Consider the following 18,198-nt stretch of genomic DNA (forward strand, 5'->3'; position numbering starts at 1 on the left):
CTGTACACCCTCCATCATCAGTGGGAAGTGGTAGGATGAAGTATTCTTTGAATGTGTCCATTTCTATTCATCAATGGTGCAAGTTGCATAGGTGACCAACTTTGGGTAAATTAATATAATTTAGGCCCACCACACAATTTTTTTCTTCTCTGTTTCACAAGAATATGTATCTCCACACATGCTCATGGACCTGTGTACTTACATAGTGTGTCTGTGTTACATATCCACTATCACTTACTCCTTAAGAAAGCATTTTTTGCCAGCTACAGCAGACAACACTTTTAGTACACAATCATTCTTGGTTTATTTCTGTAGGAGATAACATGATGTGTCTTGCACTGAGTTTGGATGAGGAACAAGATCTTAAAGTAGCAGATATACTACTACTGCAGATTTGCATAGTGAAGATGGTGTATTTTTAAGGGAGGTGGGAGCAAACCATAGAAGCAAACCGGGAGAAAATGGAACTTTAGTTCAGTGGTTTTACAATGCGCATATCAATGCTTTCTGTATTATTTATATTTAATTAGACATCCATTTGTTTAGTTGGCTACAAAAAGTAATGTTTTATCTTTTACCTCCTTAGCCTTTGTCAAGAGAATACCACTATGGCAATAACTTTGGTTATATAGTGGCTTTCAAGCCATTTGGTGAGAAAGAATGGAGAAGAGTTACAGTTACTAATCCTGAAATTGGCCGGTATGTCCACAAGGACGAATCAATGCCACCTTCAACCCAGTACCAAGTAAAAGTGAAAGCTTTTAACAACAAAGGGGATGGACCATTCAGTCTGACTGCTGTCATTTATTCAGCACAAGATGGTGAGTAAAGGTTCCAGATAAGTTTTACACCGAAGGCCCAGATCAGCACGACCAACATCAGCAGAGAAAATCTGGTCCTAGACACTGATTAATACAGCAACATACACCTTCAGCAAGGAGGGTGTACATTGCTCACACAAAACACTAGCAGTTGTTCTGAATAAACAACTTCAGACTCTATGTCCTATGCGATGCAGAGCACTTGGCTGTACTTGGTGTCTGAATGAGCAATACACCGAAGCATTCAAGATCTTTAACACAGCTTGTTAAAAAATTTAAGAGTTAAAAAAAAAAAAAAAAGAAATTCTCATCTTCGTATTTTTTACCTAAAACCATTACATCTTTATCCAGCAATGTCTCTGTGATCTTAATACACGTTTGACATATGTATGGGTTTTTTCTTCTTAACAGACTACACTAAAGCCTATTATTAGAGTAGATCAGCATCAGAATTTAGCCCAAAACTTGTGAAGGAATGATAGTTCAGTTGTATCCAGTTATATTTCCAGCATGTTTAGACACTAATATAAATTATCCCTGCCACATTCTTTATTCTGGTTTAGATGTTAGAGCTATCAAGTGAATAATTTGATGAAAACCTCTTTGACAGTTCACTAAAATCTTTTTCTTAGTTTTTGCTGGAATTATTTTATATGCTGTGATCTTTAGGATTCAAGTTTAAATGACATTTCCAAACTTAGCAGGAGAGAGGAAGCACTAGAAGAAGGTTTACATTAAATAAAAAGAAATATATACAACATCCTAATTGCAACATAATCACTCAAGTCTGTTTTAAAAAAATATGGTTTATTAATTTCTGCCAGAAACACAAAGCAGAATTGCTCATATTTTTCTTTCCGTAGAGCAGAATCTCCTTCACAAAGTCAACAGATCCAGACCAAAGAGCCAAGAGGAGGGATATGATAACAAGGCCTCTTCTCACACTTCCGACTCTGTTCTTTATTCTGTGTACTTTATGGGAGATTTATGTTCATGATTCCCATTAGCACTAATGGGAACTTTGCACACGAATCGCCCACACACAGAGAAAAGATAAAATAATCCTTTTGTTTCTTATGATAATTCAGGATTCAAGCTAGCGACACTTAACTATCTCAAGAGGTTAATACGAATCCTTTTTCTCAGAAAAGCTTACCTTAGGATATCATCTTCAACAGCTGCCACAGCAACAGAACAGTTGTTTTTGCAATTGTATAAATGAGTTAGTAAATAGCTATGGTGTAATAAAAGCCATATCTGCTAAGTAACATTTCAGTATCCATCCTTTCTCGGAGACGTTCTCAACAGCTGACTGATAAGCTCCCATGTGTTTATGTTAGGATTGCACTAACCATGTCAGGAATGGCAGTAGGTTCATATAGCTCTCTCAGTTCAGAGACATGGCAGAGCCTAGTTGCTCCAAAAGACAGAAGAAAAGCGAATGTGCAGTAGCGCCAGCTTCCAGATAAATAAGTTACTTCAGCGGCCGCTGATGTTCTAACATCGACTTTAGCAAAGTCCAGACACTTCATAGAAACACTTGTGGTTAGAATATGCCAGATCCAGGCAGCAAAAGGAATAGAAGCTCAATGAACCTACTTTTCTTTGCTTTCAAGCACAAGAGTCACCAAAACAATCAGATTCACGGTGCTCCAAACCTTACCAGTAGTGCTCTCAGCTCTTGTGCGGAGCTATGATGCTGCCTACTGTCCATATGAAATCCAGGAACAGCAGGGCAGGTTAGAAGGAATTTTTCCAATAGGAGTAATGAAAGTTATTCCAAAGAACGTGCTGCGTATTTTTCTCCTGGCATCAGCACTTGCATAAAGTCACCTCAGTACCTTGTAGCATCCTTACTGGCTCCCAGCCTTAATTTTGTATAGTTAAGGTTAGAAGATAATTGTGTGACAATCACTATGTTTTCAGTGAAGAGAACATATTGTGAGGCCCACATGATTGCTTCTTTTATTGGTAGAATTACTGAATTAGAAGGCTGGAGAAAAGCAGCTGATATCATCTTTCTGGCTCAGGAAAGACTGCAAAATATTTATAGAACATAAATGCCAAATAGGGATATAAATTATTTGGAGTTCATAAACAAGCATAAGCAGATGAAATATTGTTTAGAGTATTGTATCAGCAAAATGGCTGGCGGTTGGAACTTTTCAATATGAAACATACAATGGAGGAGAGTCTGCACTGATTTGGGAATAGATTAGATGATCACATTTATTCAACCTGTATTTCTGTACCTCTGAATCAGCAAGTGATATTACAACTATCAGACAACACAAGTTCTCTGAGGTATTAACGAGATTTTAAAGCAATACGGTCATACAATATTCCATGTGGATATGTATAAACATACATACATACATAAATATGACAGCATTTCAACTAAGTTGGGTATTTTGTAATATATCTATGTGTGTCTAGTTATAACTGTGGGCATCTTTATTCAATTCTGTAGTGACTGGTGAATTTCTGTGTTCCCATGTGTTTTAAGCCAAGTTCCGTATCTGACAACTACTAGTCATACCTGCCATTGCTAGTAGTGAGTAATGTTTGCTAGTAATGAGTGCACAGGCCTCTTGCTTATCTAAATTCCTGTCATTGTGAAAACAATTTTGCAACAACATATCATTTTTTAATTATACATTTGCATTATTAACAGTCACTGAAAGACAATTACAAAAGGTAACTTTGCATATAAGATTATTTTGTTACCTAGGATACTTTTCATGAGCGATGTAACTGATTTTTTTCTTAACAGTGGCTGTTTTGATGCATAGTTGACTGGATGCCCAGTTGGAAGATTAAGTGTATGAAAGCTTTCCTCAGCTCAGGCTGCCATGCCTGTCTGTTGCAACTTGTTTCAAAAGATTCACGACAGAGAACCATTCTTAGCTTGGAAAACTTATCTTTTATAGGCGTTGCTAAGTTTATGCCTTTTTAAATTCCTTACCTCACTTAAAACGTAAGCAACAGTGAAGTTAAAAGCCTCTTATAATTAAACTAGAACTTAATATTTAAATCTTGAATAAAAGCATATCACATTATAATGGTCTGTATTCTGCATTGGCTGGTATCCAGAACTAAAACACAAACAAAATCAGCTTTGTGATGTACACCTAATAAAGGATGCTGTTGGGTTATTTCACACCTGTGTTCAAGTTTATATATGCCACTGGCCAGCTCTATATCTAATATCTGGTCTAATAAAAACTTTGTATCATCAGGACTAAGTGAAATAGATACACATGAATATTTGTGTGTAGCTACGTTAAAAAATCTGATGTACATAATCTGTGAGCTGCCGTCCTATTTAGTAAAAGATGACTGGATGCTTCGTTCTATTTATCAAAGCCTGGTTTTAATTTACACAGATTTCAGCATGGAAACTGTTGAAGCATAAAAATACATCGTTTGAGCCAAGTAATAGAATCATTGCTTTGTTTTTGTAGAGTCATTTCCCATACAGATCATCACCGAATTTAAAGTTCACTCAAGTAAAAACAGATTAAAAACTAACACACTTGGCCCCCTGATACCGAGAAAATGATAGGAAATACTGAAGTGAGAGGAGCCTGTGTAAGCGAGTATAACAATGTCACTGGTTGAGATTGGATGTTTAACATGTGTTTTATCTTCCAGCTCCAACTGAAATACCTACAGATGTGAGTGTAAAAGTTTTGTCATCTTCTGAAATGTCTGTTTCTTGGCACCATGTTACTGATAAATCTGTAGAAGGATATCAGGTGAGTTTAGAGGTGATACTGTATAATCTTCTCATTCATTTAGTTTCAATAGTTAAATGCAAGGTAATTCCTACTCTAGCATTCTGTCTCTTAGGGTTCACTTCTCTGTAGTTGTAATTTTCTGTACGGATTTCACATCCTGAGAAACAGATTCTTTTTGATGCTATGTACTTTATTACTAAAACATATTAACGCATGTATGTGCTCACAATTCAACTGAAAAAAGGCATCATTATTTCATAAAAGAATCTTGTCTCTTTATGTTATGTAATTGAATGCCTATCTCTACCTTCTCAAAACATAGTGAGATTAAGTTTTGGGTGTAATTATCAACACAGATGTGAAATTGTAACTAACTCGTGGCCCATTTAAATTTTCAGCAGTTTTTAATATGTCACCCACAAATCCTATAGTAAGTGGGACCAGGTGACAAACGCCCAGAATCCAGTATAACAGAGACAGTGCTATTGTGCAAGACAACAATGTGTTGTTCATAGTTTCTATTCTCCACATGGAAAAGAGCTTAAAGGTATGTTCATCTGGTCCAAGATTAAGTGTTACTACCAGTAAAAATTGTCCTGGTCCTTGTACAATGGTGACAACAGACACAGGGTGAGTGCAACCAGAAATGGCCACGTAGTACTCCAGCAGGGAAGTCTTAATATCATCCATGCAGAGTGGATGCTGACAAACTCTGCATTGTACAGCTGGCTTACTTTACTCCAAAACAGGGATTTGGGCCTTACTTTGTTAGTGACTTGCTTTGTGAGTTAAGTTGTTGGCTGCTTGATGGTAGCCTCTATGTTCCAAAATGAGCACATACAAATGTGGAGTAACTTCATAGAAGGTATTTTTATGACTGGAATCTATGAATAAATGTTCTTTTAATTAGTAGTATTTGTTTCTGTCTCCATGAGATTTATGTAATACCTTTGGGGTACATAACATGTAACATCTCAATAGGAACTAGCATAGTGTCCCATATAAAGCGTGATTCTACACAGTACACTCATAAAGTTTTACAATTACAAGCAGAGGACACTGGGGTTTGAAATTAAGACACTGGCATCAACGGTATCTCCTAATTTACTAAAGCAGCCCACTGGTTTGGTATTTCATAGGGACTGTGCAACTAGAATAGAATAGACAAATTCATGGTCTTAACTGAGAGCCAGGTGGAGTGCCCTGATCTGTGAGCTCGAGGAGCCAGCCATGTAGGAGTGTTGCACTCCCGAGCTGGACAGTCAGCGCAGAAACTGTGCACCAAGCCTGTGCACCCTGAATAACCAGAGCAGACACTCAGCAGGTACACACCAGGGGGCTTGTGGGGGTGTTGAGAGAGCAGCAACAAGGAGAGCACTGGAGAGGTTGGGATTGCAGTAGCGATAGAGCATGACAATGAATGTTGAGATTGTAATGGGGAACGGGGTAGGAACGCTGGAGGCGTGAGGATGAATGGGGAAAGAACGTGGTGGGAGAATATTCCCATAGGCAACCCACTTTTGGCAAATTTTTAAAATTATACTTTATTTTACATAAAGCAATCTGAATTGCTGTCAGGGGAAATCAGGTAAATAAGGGAGGGGAGAGGATCCAGCAGGAAAGAACAGGATGCATGGGACTGTAAATAGAAAAAAGGAAAAAAAGTTGTTAAGAAGTGTGGAGGGTCTTTGGGCTGAAAAGAAAATAACTGCTATTCTGAAGAAAGGTGGGATACCATGTGAATGGGTGGAGAGCTCTATTAGACAAAATACAGAGGTGCTGGATATGGCCTTATTTTGATAGCTGGAGTGTAACTTCATCCACTCATTCCTAGAGAAGTACTGCTCTTCCACAAATCCAGTATGAACTGGGTGGCTTCAATATGTGAAGTGAGCAGTGGCTTTAGAATGAATTTCTTCTCTTTTTCTTCCTCATTTTCTGAAGTAACCTTCTAGTTATCAGGACTCTGGAAAGAAGTTCCCATCTGGCTGATAGGCACGAATTACTGCCCCACGGAGCTCAGCAAGTTGTTAATTCTGAGATCTTTTTCTCTAGAGCAATCACCAACTTCATTCTAGTGGTGGGGAAAGCAACAAAGGGCAAACCTGTGCCTCTACATTGAGGGCAAAAAGAAAGTCGTGCTCCCGAAGATCACATCTCCCATCGGTCCTGAAGGAGCCATGGGACAGGGCAAAAATAGAGAGGGCTCTTCTGGGAGGTCAAAGCTGTAGATAGCTTTTGTGAAGATACAATACAAGTTATGGGGGGAAAAGCACTCAAACTACATTATAAAATTCCAGTGAATACATCTGGAAGGCTCTATCTCTATAGGCATCAAGAAATAGTCCAATATTTATTTTTTAATTACTACTCATCTGTAACACAGATTAGCAAAATCCCTTATTCACCAGAACACCTTCTTGGTTTCATTTTGGTCTTTATTATTACCTGAAAATTGCATAATTGACCTTTTAAATACTAGAGAGCGGGAGTACCCTGAGCAAAGTACTTGAAGGTGTTTCACCTGTGACACAATGCTTTTCACACCTGGAGGAGTCAGATCTTCTCAACACTAATGCATACTGTCAGGATGACTGCCCTTGTGATGAGTGCAAGCTGATACATTTTGCCATTACGGAGGAGTATCTTCAGCTCACACTTAAAGAAGAGATAAAGTATGAAAACTATCTCCATCATATAGAGAATGTAAGATTTATGAGTTCTTGCAATAGCCTGCTAAAAGCCACAGCTCTTCAGTGCACGCAATACCGAAGACACTATCTGTATTTCCTGCTGCTTCTATGCGATAGATACATGTTTATTTTATTAAACAAGTGTATCACGACTCACCACCGTTGTCCCTTGTTTACTGAAACATCCTATTAGCGTTCTTTCTGAATATGAGTAAAGTATCTCTTTTATGTCTCTGCTATGTAAAACTTTCATGACTATGGCAGCTGTTGTTTCGTCATGACACAGAAACAACTTCTGGTGTATTTCTGTACGTTAAAATTTGAATAGAGGAGAGGACCACAAAAGAGAGTCTTTTTCCCTGATTTCAGCATGGAGGGCTGCACTAATCCATGATGGATAAGGCATTCTCTTCTCACAGATCACTGTTGGCTTATCTCCTACAACAAACCTTAGAGCTGGGCTGAAATACCCTCCTGTGTCCCCTGGGAATTTGTTACCTATGGGTTACCCTACAGAGGTAAATGCAGCCCACCAGGAAAAAGCAGACTGTCCAGGATTATTATCCAAGCTCTTTAATAAAAAGAGAGAGAGGCTATAGAGTAAAGTGAGAAAATATGACTTCTTGAAGCAATGGGGCATTTAATTCTAGATATCACTTCCACAGAGGCAGGAAAGAAACTTCCAAGTTATTTCTAGAGACTTTTAAAGTATTTAAATAATAAGTGAGAGGAGAAATGTAGGAATAACCTAAAGAAGACAGTACTTTTACTTAGCTCTCAAGGGAGTCATTCCAATTTTTTCTTTTCCAAGTGTAATTACAATGATCCAAATATGTAGATATGACTGTATATTAAATGAAGAGGTAAAGAAGAACATTCTGTGTGACACACAGCTCACACACTATAGGAGTAGTTAAGTCCACAACATTGCAGCCAAGAACAATAGTATTTGGGATTTAAATTTAATTTAATTTTTACATTATATTACTTCTGCCTGAAATGTAATATGCTCTCAGTGAAGTAATTTGCATTTTCATACATGGTTCTCACTTGTCTTGTTTGATGCTGTATGTTACTTGTTATATTACGCCCTTAGTATCACTGTAGTGCAAATTAACTGTAGGATTGTAGTAAGTTTTGCAAGTCAGAGGTATTGAAAGGCTTCCAGCATATGCCCCACGATTAACAAAAGCTTCCCATAAAGTGTGTTTGCCATCTTTAGGTAAAGCAGGTACTTAATTGACATAATAGAACATGTTGAAAATGAATGAATTAGTCTTCAATGGCCAGTTAATATCAGCAACAAAGCTGCCATCCGTCCTGTCATAGCTAATAAACTTTTGGCAACCTAGAATTTTACAGACATCTCTTTGCTGCAGGCTAGAAACTTGTTTGAACGTAGGGACAGAGATAGACATGACATCCTCTAGCTCCTGATGCACACACCGTCTCACGTTTGAGTCAGCCACTTATAGTTAACAGCTTATGGTATACAGCTGGTTGCATTCAACCACAGCAGCTCATCTACAACAGTTTGTTAATTATAATCATATTTTTAAAAAAATCTGACTTGAAGATCATAGTCAGACCTTCAGGTGAAATGGCTGTGGCAGTTTCAGATCCACACCAGTTTGAAACCATTCATCAAGTGGAGGTTACCACCCTGCTGGAGAAGCCTGCGGGATGGATTGGGTGCACATTCCTCACTCATTTCAGGGCAAAGGCTGTTGACTTAGTAAAACAGTCACCTTGATAAGTGGGAATTTCATGCATGTGAGTGCCTAAATTACAGTAAACTGCTGTTTAGGATGCTAGTGGATTAAACTTCCAAAACACTGCGCAGGACATACATTTATATCACTTAAAATTACCCATTAATGCTTGCTGAAAGGCAGGTACACATGCAGTATTCAAAAATGGGAGCCAGTTTGGCCTGCAGATGCAACAGGATTCTCTCTACACCAGGAAAGAGGAGGAAAAGACCTTATGATATTGTCACATTTATAATAACTAGAGCATGAGTAACCTCTAACACTGGTGGGCAAGACTGAAGCAACAAACTCTGCCAAGAGACTTTAGTATTTAAATGATCATAACCTCTGTGTAGTGGTATTGATTGTTACAATGTCCAAAGACATTTGAAGTAGGTGAAGAGAAATCCTCTGCTGCACCTCTCCTCATTCAGCCACAGTACAGTCTGAGGTAAAACAAGTGTTTTCATTAAGCATTTTAATATAAACATCAACAGGAGAAAATAAGGCCTTGCCAAGCTGCCAAGCAAAGGTTGTGCCCATAATTTGTAAAGAGGAGAACTGTGATATTAACACCTTGACAAACTATCTGCTCTTCTATCCTATTCCTTAAATGAAGTTTCCAAGGAAAACTAATGTCAGCAGAACAGAAGATTAAAGCGGTTGCTATTTAAAAGATAAAATAAGAGGATAGCTGATATCTCCAGTCAGATCTTACAAAGCAAGATTCTTCCTAGAGCCTGAAGTTACCAACAACATTATGTTCTTCCTAAAAAGATTTTAAAAGGCCCTCATGTAACATACCCAAAAATCATTTTGAAGGCAGGCAGAAGCCTAGCAGAACTGCTGAGTAAAAACAGTCGAAACCAAAATGTAATGGGAATGGCTTTCCACTCTTTCAGGTTAGTGCAGTAATTTAGTCTTATGCAAATGGTTATAAACCAGACAAAACCCAGAGACTGACAGTGTTTTACTCTCATTTGCATCTCACAAGGCCATGCAGAATAGGACCCTGTGTATGTGACAGACCCTGTGGAATGGCATTACTCCACAGGAATTACTCTCATTTGAACTGGTGCTTTGTAATGCGTAATGAATTAAAGTAGAATGGAACAATTTCTTGGGAAAAAGAGCCTCACAGAATTTCTGTGTACAGTTAATTGAAGTTGGATTTTAAGATGTTACAAGCTTACATTGATGCTTTTCCCATAGTTCAAGCATTTTCAGGTTCTTTCTCATCTACTTTGACAAATACCATATTGTACTATGAAATCTGATTGAATTTAGCCAAAGAACTTTAGAAAATTGTTATTTATACATATCTAGACCTGCACATACAGATAACATGACTGAATGCTTCTCATTCCTTAGATAGAAGTAAAAAAGGATTAAATTTGTAAGACATTTTAAACAAAATATTGTGAAAACATTAGCAGAGTTTAGTCTACAGTGTAGTGTAGGGAAACAATATTAAGTTCGGAGTGAAATGTTCAAACAAAACAGCAAGAAAAAAACGGTCTTGTTCTCTGAAGGCACTATCCATCTCTCGGACTTCTAATGACTTAGCTGAGAACAAGTTAAACCATTGTGTGAAAAGGTTCATAATAAAAGCTGAATTTGTTTCTGTTTCTTTATGTCTGTATACAACTTGGTTAAAATCACAGTCTGTAGAAGGAATTCAATGGTATTGATGTTAGATTTCTTTTAGCTCACTTTACCCAGAGTGTGTAGTGTAGAAACACCCAGCATACACCATGTTTTATAAACTTTCTTTATGACTAAATATGTTGAACTTAATCCTTCAATTTGCTTGCTTATAGATTCGTTACTGGGCTGCTCATGATAAAGAAGCTGCTGCACAGCGGGTACAAGTGAGCAATCAAGAATATTCAACCAAATTGGAAAACCTGAAGCCTAATACTCGCTACCATGTAGATGTTTCTGCCTTCAATAGTGCAGGCTATGGACCTCCCAGTAGAACCATCGATATTATTACCAGGAAAGCACGTAAGTAAATGAAGCATTAGGTTAAGTGTGATGTCGTGTACTTCATTATTGCATGTTGCTCATGTCCATCAAGTTTTCAAACTTGGCTTTTCATGCATATACCCAATGTTCTCCCTTTATAAGGTATTGGTTCTTTGAAAATTTCTACTAAGGCTCTCCTTCTTCTCTTTTGTTGCCATGTACAATGTGGATATCTTACAAAAGCTGGTAAAGAGACTAATATTATTGGCTCATAGGAGGGTCAGCTACAAGATCAGACCAGGTTGCTTAGGGCTTTATCCAGTTGGATGGTGAAAACCTCCAGGGATAGAGACTGTACGACCTCTCTGGGAAACCTGTTTCGCTGCCTGACTTTTTCTGAGCGTCTAGTCTGAGCCTCCTTTAATCAAATTTGTGCCTTTTGTCACTCGTTCTCCTGCTGTACCGCTTTGAAGAGACTGGATCTATCTTCTTGTAAATCTCCCTGTAAAAACAGACAGGTGGCTCTGTGGCCCCCTCCAAAGCAGTCTCTTCTCCAGGGTGAACAAGCCCAGCTGTGTCACCCTTCCTTCACAGGGCAAGTGTTCCAGCTCCCCACCAGCTCAGTGGGCCTCTGCGGAACTGACTCCAGATTAGCAGTGCCTTTCTAGTACTGGGGGGCCCAGAGCTGGACATGATATTCCAAAGGATGAACAATTCAGACCAGCTATTAATTAGGCAGCTATACCCTGTCTTTCTGTTTAGTCAATAGTGAAAAGGATTGTATTCTGATGATTAAAATCTGACCAATTGCCATTTTCATTAATAGTAGAGGGAGCCAGTATCAGGGAACCTTAAAAAGTGGGTTATATGAATCATACCCTTGAATTTACATGCCATAATTGGCTACTGGATATAGCTCCTGTCTTAATGATGATACCTAGCATTAACAGATGCTGAGCAGTGTTGAAGAAACATCTTTTGTCTTTAAAACACATTTATATGGGCTAAAAATATGAACAGCTAATATGAGGATTTCTGTCAGTAAATAGTGTTTTGTGCAACTTGTACCTGCAGGGTTTGTGTTGAATAAGAAGACTCCACTTTATAAGCCTATTGTGTGAAATAGAATTAATGGTATGTGCAGTGGGGTACTCTGATTTCTACTGAGCTAAATGCTGTAGAAGTGCCTTTAAATGGTTAATTAAATATTTAATCTCAATGAATAAATCTGTCTTAAGCCACATTTCTGGGAGGTTCTGAAAATAGTTGCATGCCAGCAAACACACATGGTCAGCAACATAGTGAAGGGTAATCTTGGCCACTTCCATTCTGGCAACACAGAAAGGCAAAACCGCAAAGCAGCCACTGCACAAGCCATCCAAAATTGCCTGGCTGGAGCTGTAGCAGCTCATTCCAGCAAGGTGACTATCCCTTAATCATATAAAGACCAGTCTAATTTCCCTTTTACATTTTTACATGTCTTAATAAAAATGTCATTGAATGTTTATGAAATCTTATTTATGTGCACATTATACATATGTTGCTTTTCAGCTCCAAGCCAACGTCCAAGAATTATCAGCTCTGTAAGATCTGGTTCAAGGTACATCATCACCTGGGATCATGTGAAAGCAATGTCTAATGAGTCTGCAGTTGAAGGATACAAAGTATGAGCTATGAAATTATTTTTTATCTTTGTGTATGCCACATGAGGTACATTTTATAGGCAGTGTTGAATTTTGGTACCTAATCAGACTTAAACATACTTGCATGCAAAAGATGAAGGTATCATGCTCGTAGATCACAGACATCCAGTAGGCTTAGGGCAAAGCCAGTCAGCTAAGAGAAAACGCTGGGGCACTGAAATTCATTTGGGTGGTAAGCCGTCTTATGGGAAAGTTTAGATCAGTGACTGCAACAACCTGATTTCCCATATGATTACATTTATTGTCTATTGCCTAAAAATAATGCTCCAAAAATTGTACACTTTAGGAGTTTTTCCTTATGCCAGAATGCATTGTTCCGGCTCCCTTTCCCATCTCCGTGGGAGCTGCAGTTCCTGGAACATGAGTTCTTTAAAGTCTGGGAAGGCAGAGGAAGGCAAGGGACACTTAACCTTGTTAAATGCAATTACTGTATAACTAGAGCAAGTGAATACCGTAACTATAGGGTGTACAGAAAGCTTCAAAAATTCATTCCTGTTTAACTTTGCTGCTTGCTTGGCCGTAAGAAAAATTGTGTCATGTTCTACATGTACAAATTTTGCTTGAAGAGTTGAACTGCTTCCTGGGAACTGCTGACAATGTTTCACAGAGATGATTCCAGAAAGAGTGGAGATCTTTTCTAAAGGTCCCACACGACGTATAACACCAAATTTGCGATAGTTTAAAAGCACTAAGACTTAATAAAAAATTAATAATTGTTTTGTTTATGAAAATAGTAATAAATTTTATGTCAGAAGACCCAGCTGAGTTCTGAGGTTTTTATTTGATGCTCTTTGCCACCCTGCATTATTATCCTCCATCATTTAATTGCTTATTTTGATTTTAAGGGCTGAAATTATTTTTCAAAAGATGGCATAATTTTATAACAGAGAAAACAATGAAAAAACATCCTGTCTAGATTCACTGTATGTAAAAATGGAAAAAGTAGTATCAGCCACCAAGTTTTGATATATATAGACTTCATATATAAATAAAAACCTAATAAATTTTCATTGTCACACTGTACATATCTAACTGTGTTTTCATGGAAATGTAGCATTTCAATAACTATACTTACTATGACTTCCCTAGGTACTGTATAGACCAGATGGACAACATGAAGGCAAGTTGTTTTCAACTGGAAAGCACACAATAGAAGTCCCAGTCCCCAGTGATGGTGAATATGTTGTTGAGGTCCGAGCACACAGTGAAGGAGGAGATGGAGAAGTGGCTCAAATAAAAATTTCAGGTGAGCAGATAACTTCCCTTCTTCTTTCCCACACTACTTGGAAATATTGGACTAAATATTTTCCTCTTGTACACTATCTAGACATGGGCACACCATTCAAATCTGAAATTTGAGAGATAGTTCTTCAGCAGTGACTGCACTGAGAACTAGGGTTTATCTTAACGTCTTTCTAAAGACTCGTAATGCACGTAGGACACTTCAGCAGCAGTCTAGCTCAATCCCAGGAATGCTGCCAATCTTCCAAAAATCAGACTGTTTCTACTGGTGCCCCCAGTTAGGCTACCACTTTTAGTAGTGTCCTACAAGCATAACTACATGATGCAGGCCTCAGACAATGAGAGAAACTACCCATTCCTAAAGGACTGAACCTCTGATCTGCTGGTTTTTAATACTATATACTGCTCATATGACCTAGTGTGAACTCATGGGTATCAAAATTTTTGTTTGTATGAAGCATCTATTCCAGTCTTGATCAAATGGAATCAAGAAGTGGAGAATCCATCATTCGCTGGATATATGTTGTTCTCAGGATTAATCACCTGCACTGTTGACATTTTTTTTACCTAATTTTTTATCTATATTTATCTGGGCTTGGGGTCTGGCTATCGCTTCATTTTATAGCTTTTGTCTACATTAAAGAGTCTTTTTGTGCCTCATATGTTCTCCCCATTAAGAAATGTATATATATCAGTCAAGTGACCGATCAAAAGCTAAACAGACTGAGCGCCTTGAATTTCTCTGTGATAACATTTTCTTCAGGTCTTAAATGGTTTTGACAGCTCTTCTTTTCACCTCTCCAACTTCTGAGAATTCCTTTAGGGCCATAGACACTATAACTATGTGCACTGTTTCAACTCTGCTGTCTGCGGAGATAGTCTCACCTCCCTACACTTGCTACTCCCAGCATTATTCATGAAAGGCTTTCATTAGCCATTTATTTCCTTGCACTGGGCTATAAAATGGTGTTAATCTTGTTTGTCCAACACCAGCTCTAAATCCTTCCTGGAATCCTTGCTTTCCAGGATACACTGTCCCATCCTGATCTGCGTGGGATGTCTCTTCTTTCCTTGTTTTATAATTTTGCATGTGGCTATGATGAAGCACACTTGGTTTGAATGGCGTAAGTTCTCATGCTGTCTGGGTTTCTGTATGAATGTGTTGCCATCATCACTCTACTACTTTGCCATTTTGGTTCATGTACACAGTTCCTTAGCTGTTTACTTCTGGTTTTGATGAAAATGATTGGATTGCCTTCAGTCTGTTACCTTTCACTGTGGAATTACACTAGAATTTCAATGACTATTCTTCGATTATTGTGTTTTGAAATCTGCCAGGGGTTCAATTCTTAATCCATTTATAGCATACACTCTGTTAATTGTGTGTACCATTTTCTATAAGAATGTCTTGGGGTACCAAGTCAACCGCTTTACAGAAGCTGTAATACATTGCATTATATTATCATACTCTGGAAGAATCACTTTTAACATATTTTATGAGTTGCAAAAAAGTTGAAGCAACTGCTATCTTTAGGACATGTCTTAGGTCATCTTTGTATTACACATATATTATCATCTATCATCAGTGTGGTGCAAAGACCCTTTAGGTAGCAGCGGGTAGGTTACTTCCCAGACTGGAAGCAGAACCATCATGTCAGTACAATGTTGAGCACAAGCTGATCGGTCTTGCCAGTAAGACCTGCCCCAAGCCTGCCCGTACAGAGTTAGCACCTCTGGCAGAGCCAGCACTCTACAAGTGCTAGTTTGTAGAGTTTTGTATTGCTCTATCTTCCACACTGCAGACAAGTTTTCAGCCACAACTTCTACCATACCCCAGCTAGACAGCGAGGGACTGTGCCTCTGGTGGCCTAGATAAAGCCAGGATTCCCTGGACTCAGTTTAGGGAAGGAGATCTAAAAGTAGACAAAAGGCAGGGTAATCTCTTTGGAATACACAGTATACAGAGAATTGGGCAAGCATTTCAGGCTATTTCTGTGCTCAAACCATGCATTTTCCAAAGAGCAGAATGCAGTGTAATTTTAACACCTACACACGGTAAATTATGTCTACTAATTTTTATCCTTAAGGAAATTTTCCCATAGTGCAACAGGGTTTAGAATAATTACTCAGAAAGGGTGATAGAGTAGTGAGAAGCTTTTAAGTAATGATGATTTTTCTCAGAGACTTGCAGAGAAGATCTAGTTTGATAGGAATGTGTGTTCTGGTGGTTGACTGGCCAAAATGGAAATGACATATTTATAGAGAGAGGTAAACGATAGCTAAGGCAAAATGTAAGGCATCTCATGAAATCCAGAGAGGACCGTTGCCTTACTTGACCTTTAGGCATCTGATTCGAGACTTTGCAAACCAAATTTGTTTCCTGCATAAGTGAGTGGGGAGAATTAAGCAACTAGGGCAGGGATTCAAAATAGCCTTGATGCTGACCAGGAATGACCAAATCTTTAGCAAACTGGAGGGCTGCACCAAAGAGAGCAGAATGTCTAGAAAACCTATGTGTCTTCCAGGTTGGTGTTTTCCTGTTGTTCATTGGGTATCAAATCCAATGTAACCTACATAAATCACCCAAGTTAGGTGTCTAAGTTCCCATTATAATCAGTTGTCATCTAGGGTGTAATTCTGAAGCTTAAACAAAACCTGTAGCGTTTGAGGTGCCCCAGATTGCCAGGGTCATCCACATGATGCTAGCAGGCATGACATGATCTACAGGGGACCTGAGGTCTTCTGGATCAGCAACTGGAGGCCAGACAGGACACCAGAAGACACCTTTTGGCCTGTATTTCAGGCATATGAATTGCCTGAAATACCCTTTTGCAAACCAAAACCATTTCCTTAATTTGTGTGGCTGCTGTTGCTGTGCTAGTCTACTGTGTTGTCAGCCTGTTGTAGATGTGCTCTTAGCACTTGCTGAATTAGGTCTGAATTACGTTTAAGTACAAGAACATCTAGTTCAGGAACCCTAACTGGCCCTGAGGTCTTAACTTAGGTATTAAAAATACAGCATATTTTAACTAACAAAAGTTAGGTTTGAAAGTCAAATGTGAAAGAAACTAGAAATAGATGTTAGTTCTAGCTCAACCCCTTCTCTGAGGGAGAAAATATCTTTTATGTTCTCCTCATCCTCTTCCTTCTCACAGAAAATGAGGCACATGCTGAAGACGGAGGCAAACCTCCTGCAATAACTTTTCTCTCATATAACCAGTCAGCTTCCCATGTGATAGAGTGTTTTAGCTGAGAATGATATAAAGGAAGTTTACCAAACACAGCCGTCTCACATGCATTTCTTTTTAGTGAATATCTTGAAATATAAGCGCTTCTGATAAAATCACTCACTGTATATATGGTGAGCTGAATTTCAGCATATTGCTATAATCAGTGTAAAATACAGTCATGAATTGTTGTATTTTATTGACCAGTGCCTGCTGTACGATCAGGGGTTTGGGGATATTTTTCAAGCCCATTATAGTAAATTAACGAGCTACACAATTTAAAAATCACTCTTGAGATACCACAGCCAGTTGAAGGTTGGAACTACTTGTTTAACCAAAGGAGTCCATTTCAGTGGCTAATAATAGGCTTATCTGTTCTCTTTGAAATATATTAAATCTGAGATTATTTTTTTTGTCTCTTGCATGCTTTTTGGATAGCAGTGCTTTGTCATTATGCTAATATTAATGTAATCAAAACAATTTTGCAATCAGTAGGAACTAAAACCACATGGTGCTTGGTTCTTTTCTCACTTCACTTATGGCCTCAGTGCAATTAATTTATGCCAGAGTAAGGGAAAATAGAATCAAGATATCAAATTTTAAAATTTCATCCAGGGTGAGGAAGAGGGGAGGGTAACTTTTGATTTGGGAAAATATTGTGAAAAAATGAAGATACCATGCACCTTCACCTTCAAATATGAAATCAGGTTAATGTCTCAGTTTAAATAGTGACATGGACAAAGAATAATTTATGCATTGTATATGCTTATAATAAGAGACAAAATTACAGCTTCTCTCTGTTCACTGGACACATATATATACACATATGAATTCCATTTGCCAGAGGCATGTTTTAGGATCCTGTATTTACTTTGAAGCATAGCTTTTTCAAAGGAAAATGCAAAATTTTTGCCCGTACTAACTCATACTAACATTTTAATTATTTCATATTTTAATTTATTTTTTTAATTATTATTTAAAGGGGACATTAATGTTTATTGTACATATTAGTATCAAGTAAATCAGGTGATCATTCACTTTTCATGTGGTATA

The 18,198-nt window shown here is 38.1% G+C and overlaps 1 protein-coding gene across 1 annotated transcript in view; it reads left to right on the forward strand.

The window, feature by feature from the left end:
- The window catches only part of CNTN1 (contactin 1), a gene marked incomplete at both ends in the record, with an annotated part of 155,708 nt that overhangs the window by 123,998 nt on the left and 13,512 nt on the right, over positions 1–18,198 (forward strand). The window contains 5 exon segments of the mRNA XM_082498616.1: positions 587–821; positions 4,476–4,579; positions 10,826–11,012; positions 12,525–12,637; positions 13,766–13,922. Coding sequence (XP_082354742.1) covers positions 587–821; positions 4,476–4,579; positions 10,826–11,012; positions 12,525–12,637; positions 13,766–13,922 — 796 coding nt within the window.

The sequence above is a fragment of the Vanellus vanellus genome (assembly GCF_965231255.1).
Source record: "Vanellus vanellus genome assembly, chromosome: 1".
Taxonomy (NCBI): Eukaryota; Metazoa; Chordata; class Aves; order Charadriiformes; family Charadriidae; genus Vanellus; species Vanellus vanellus.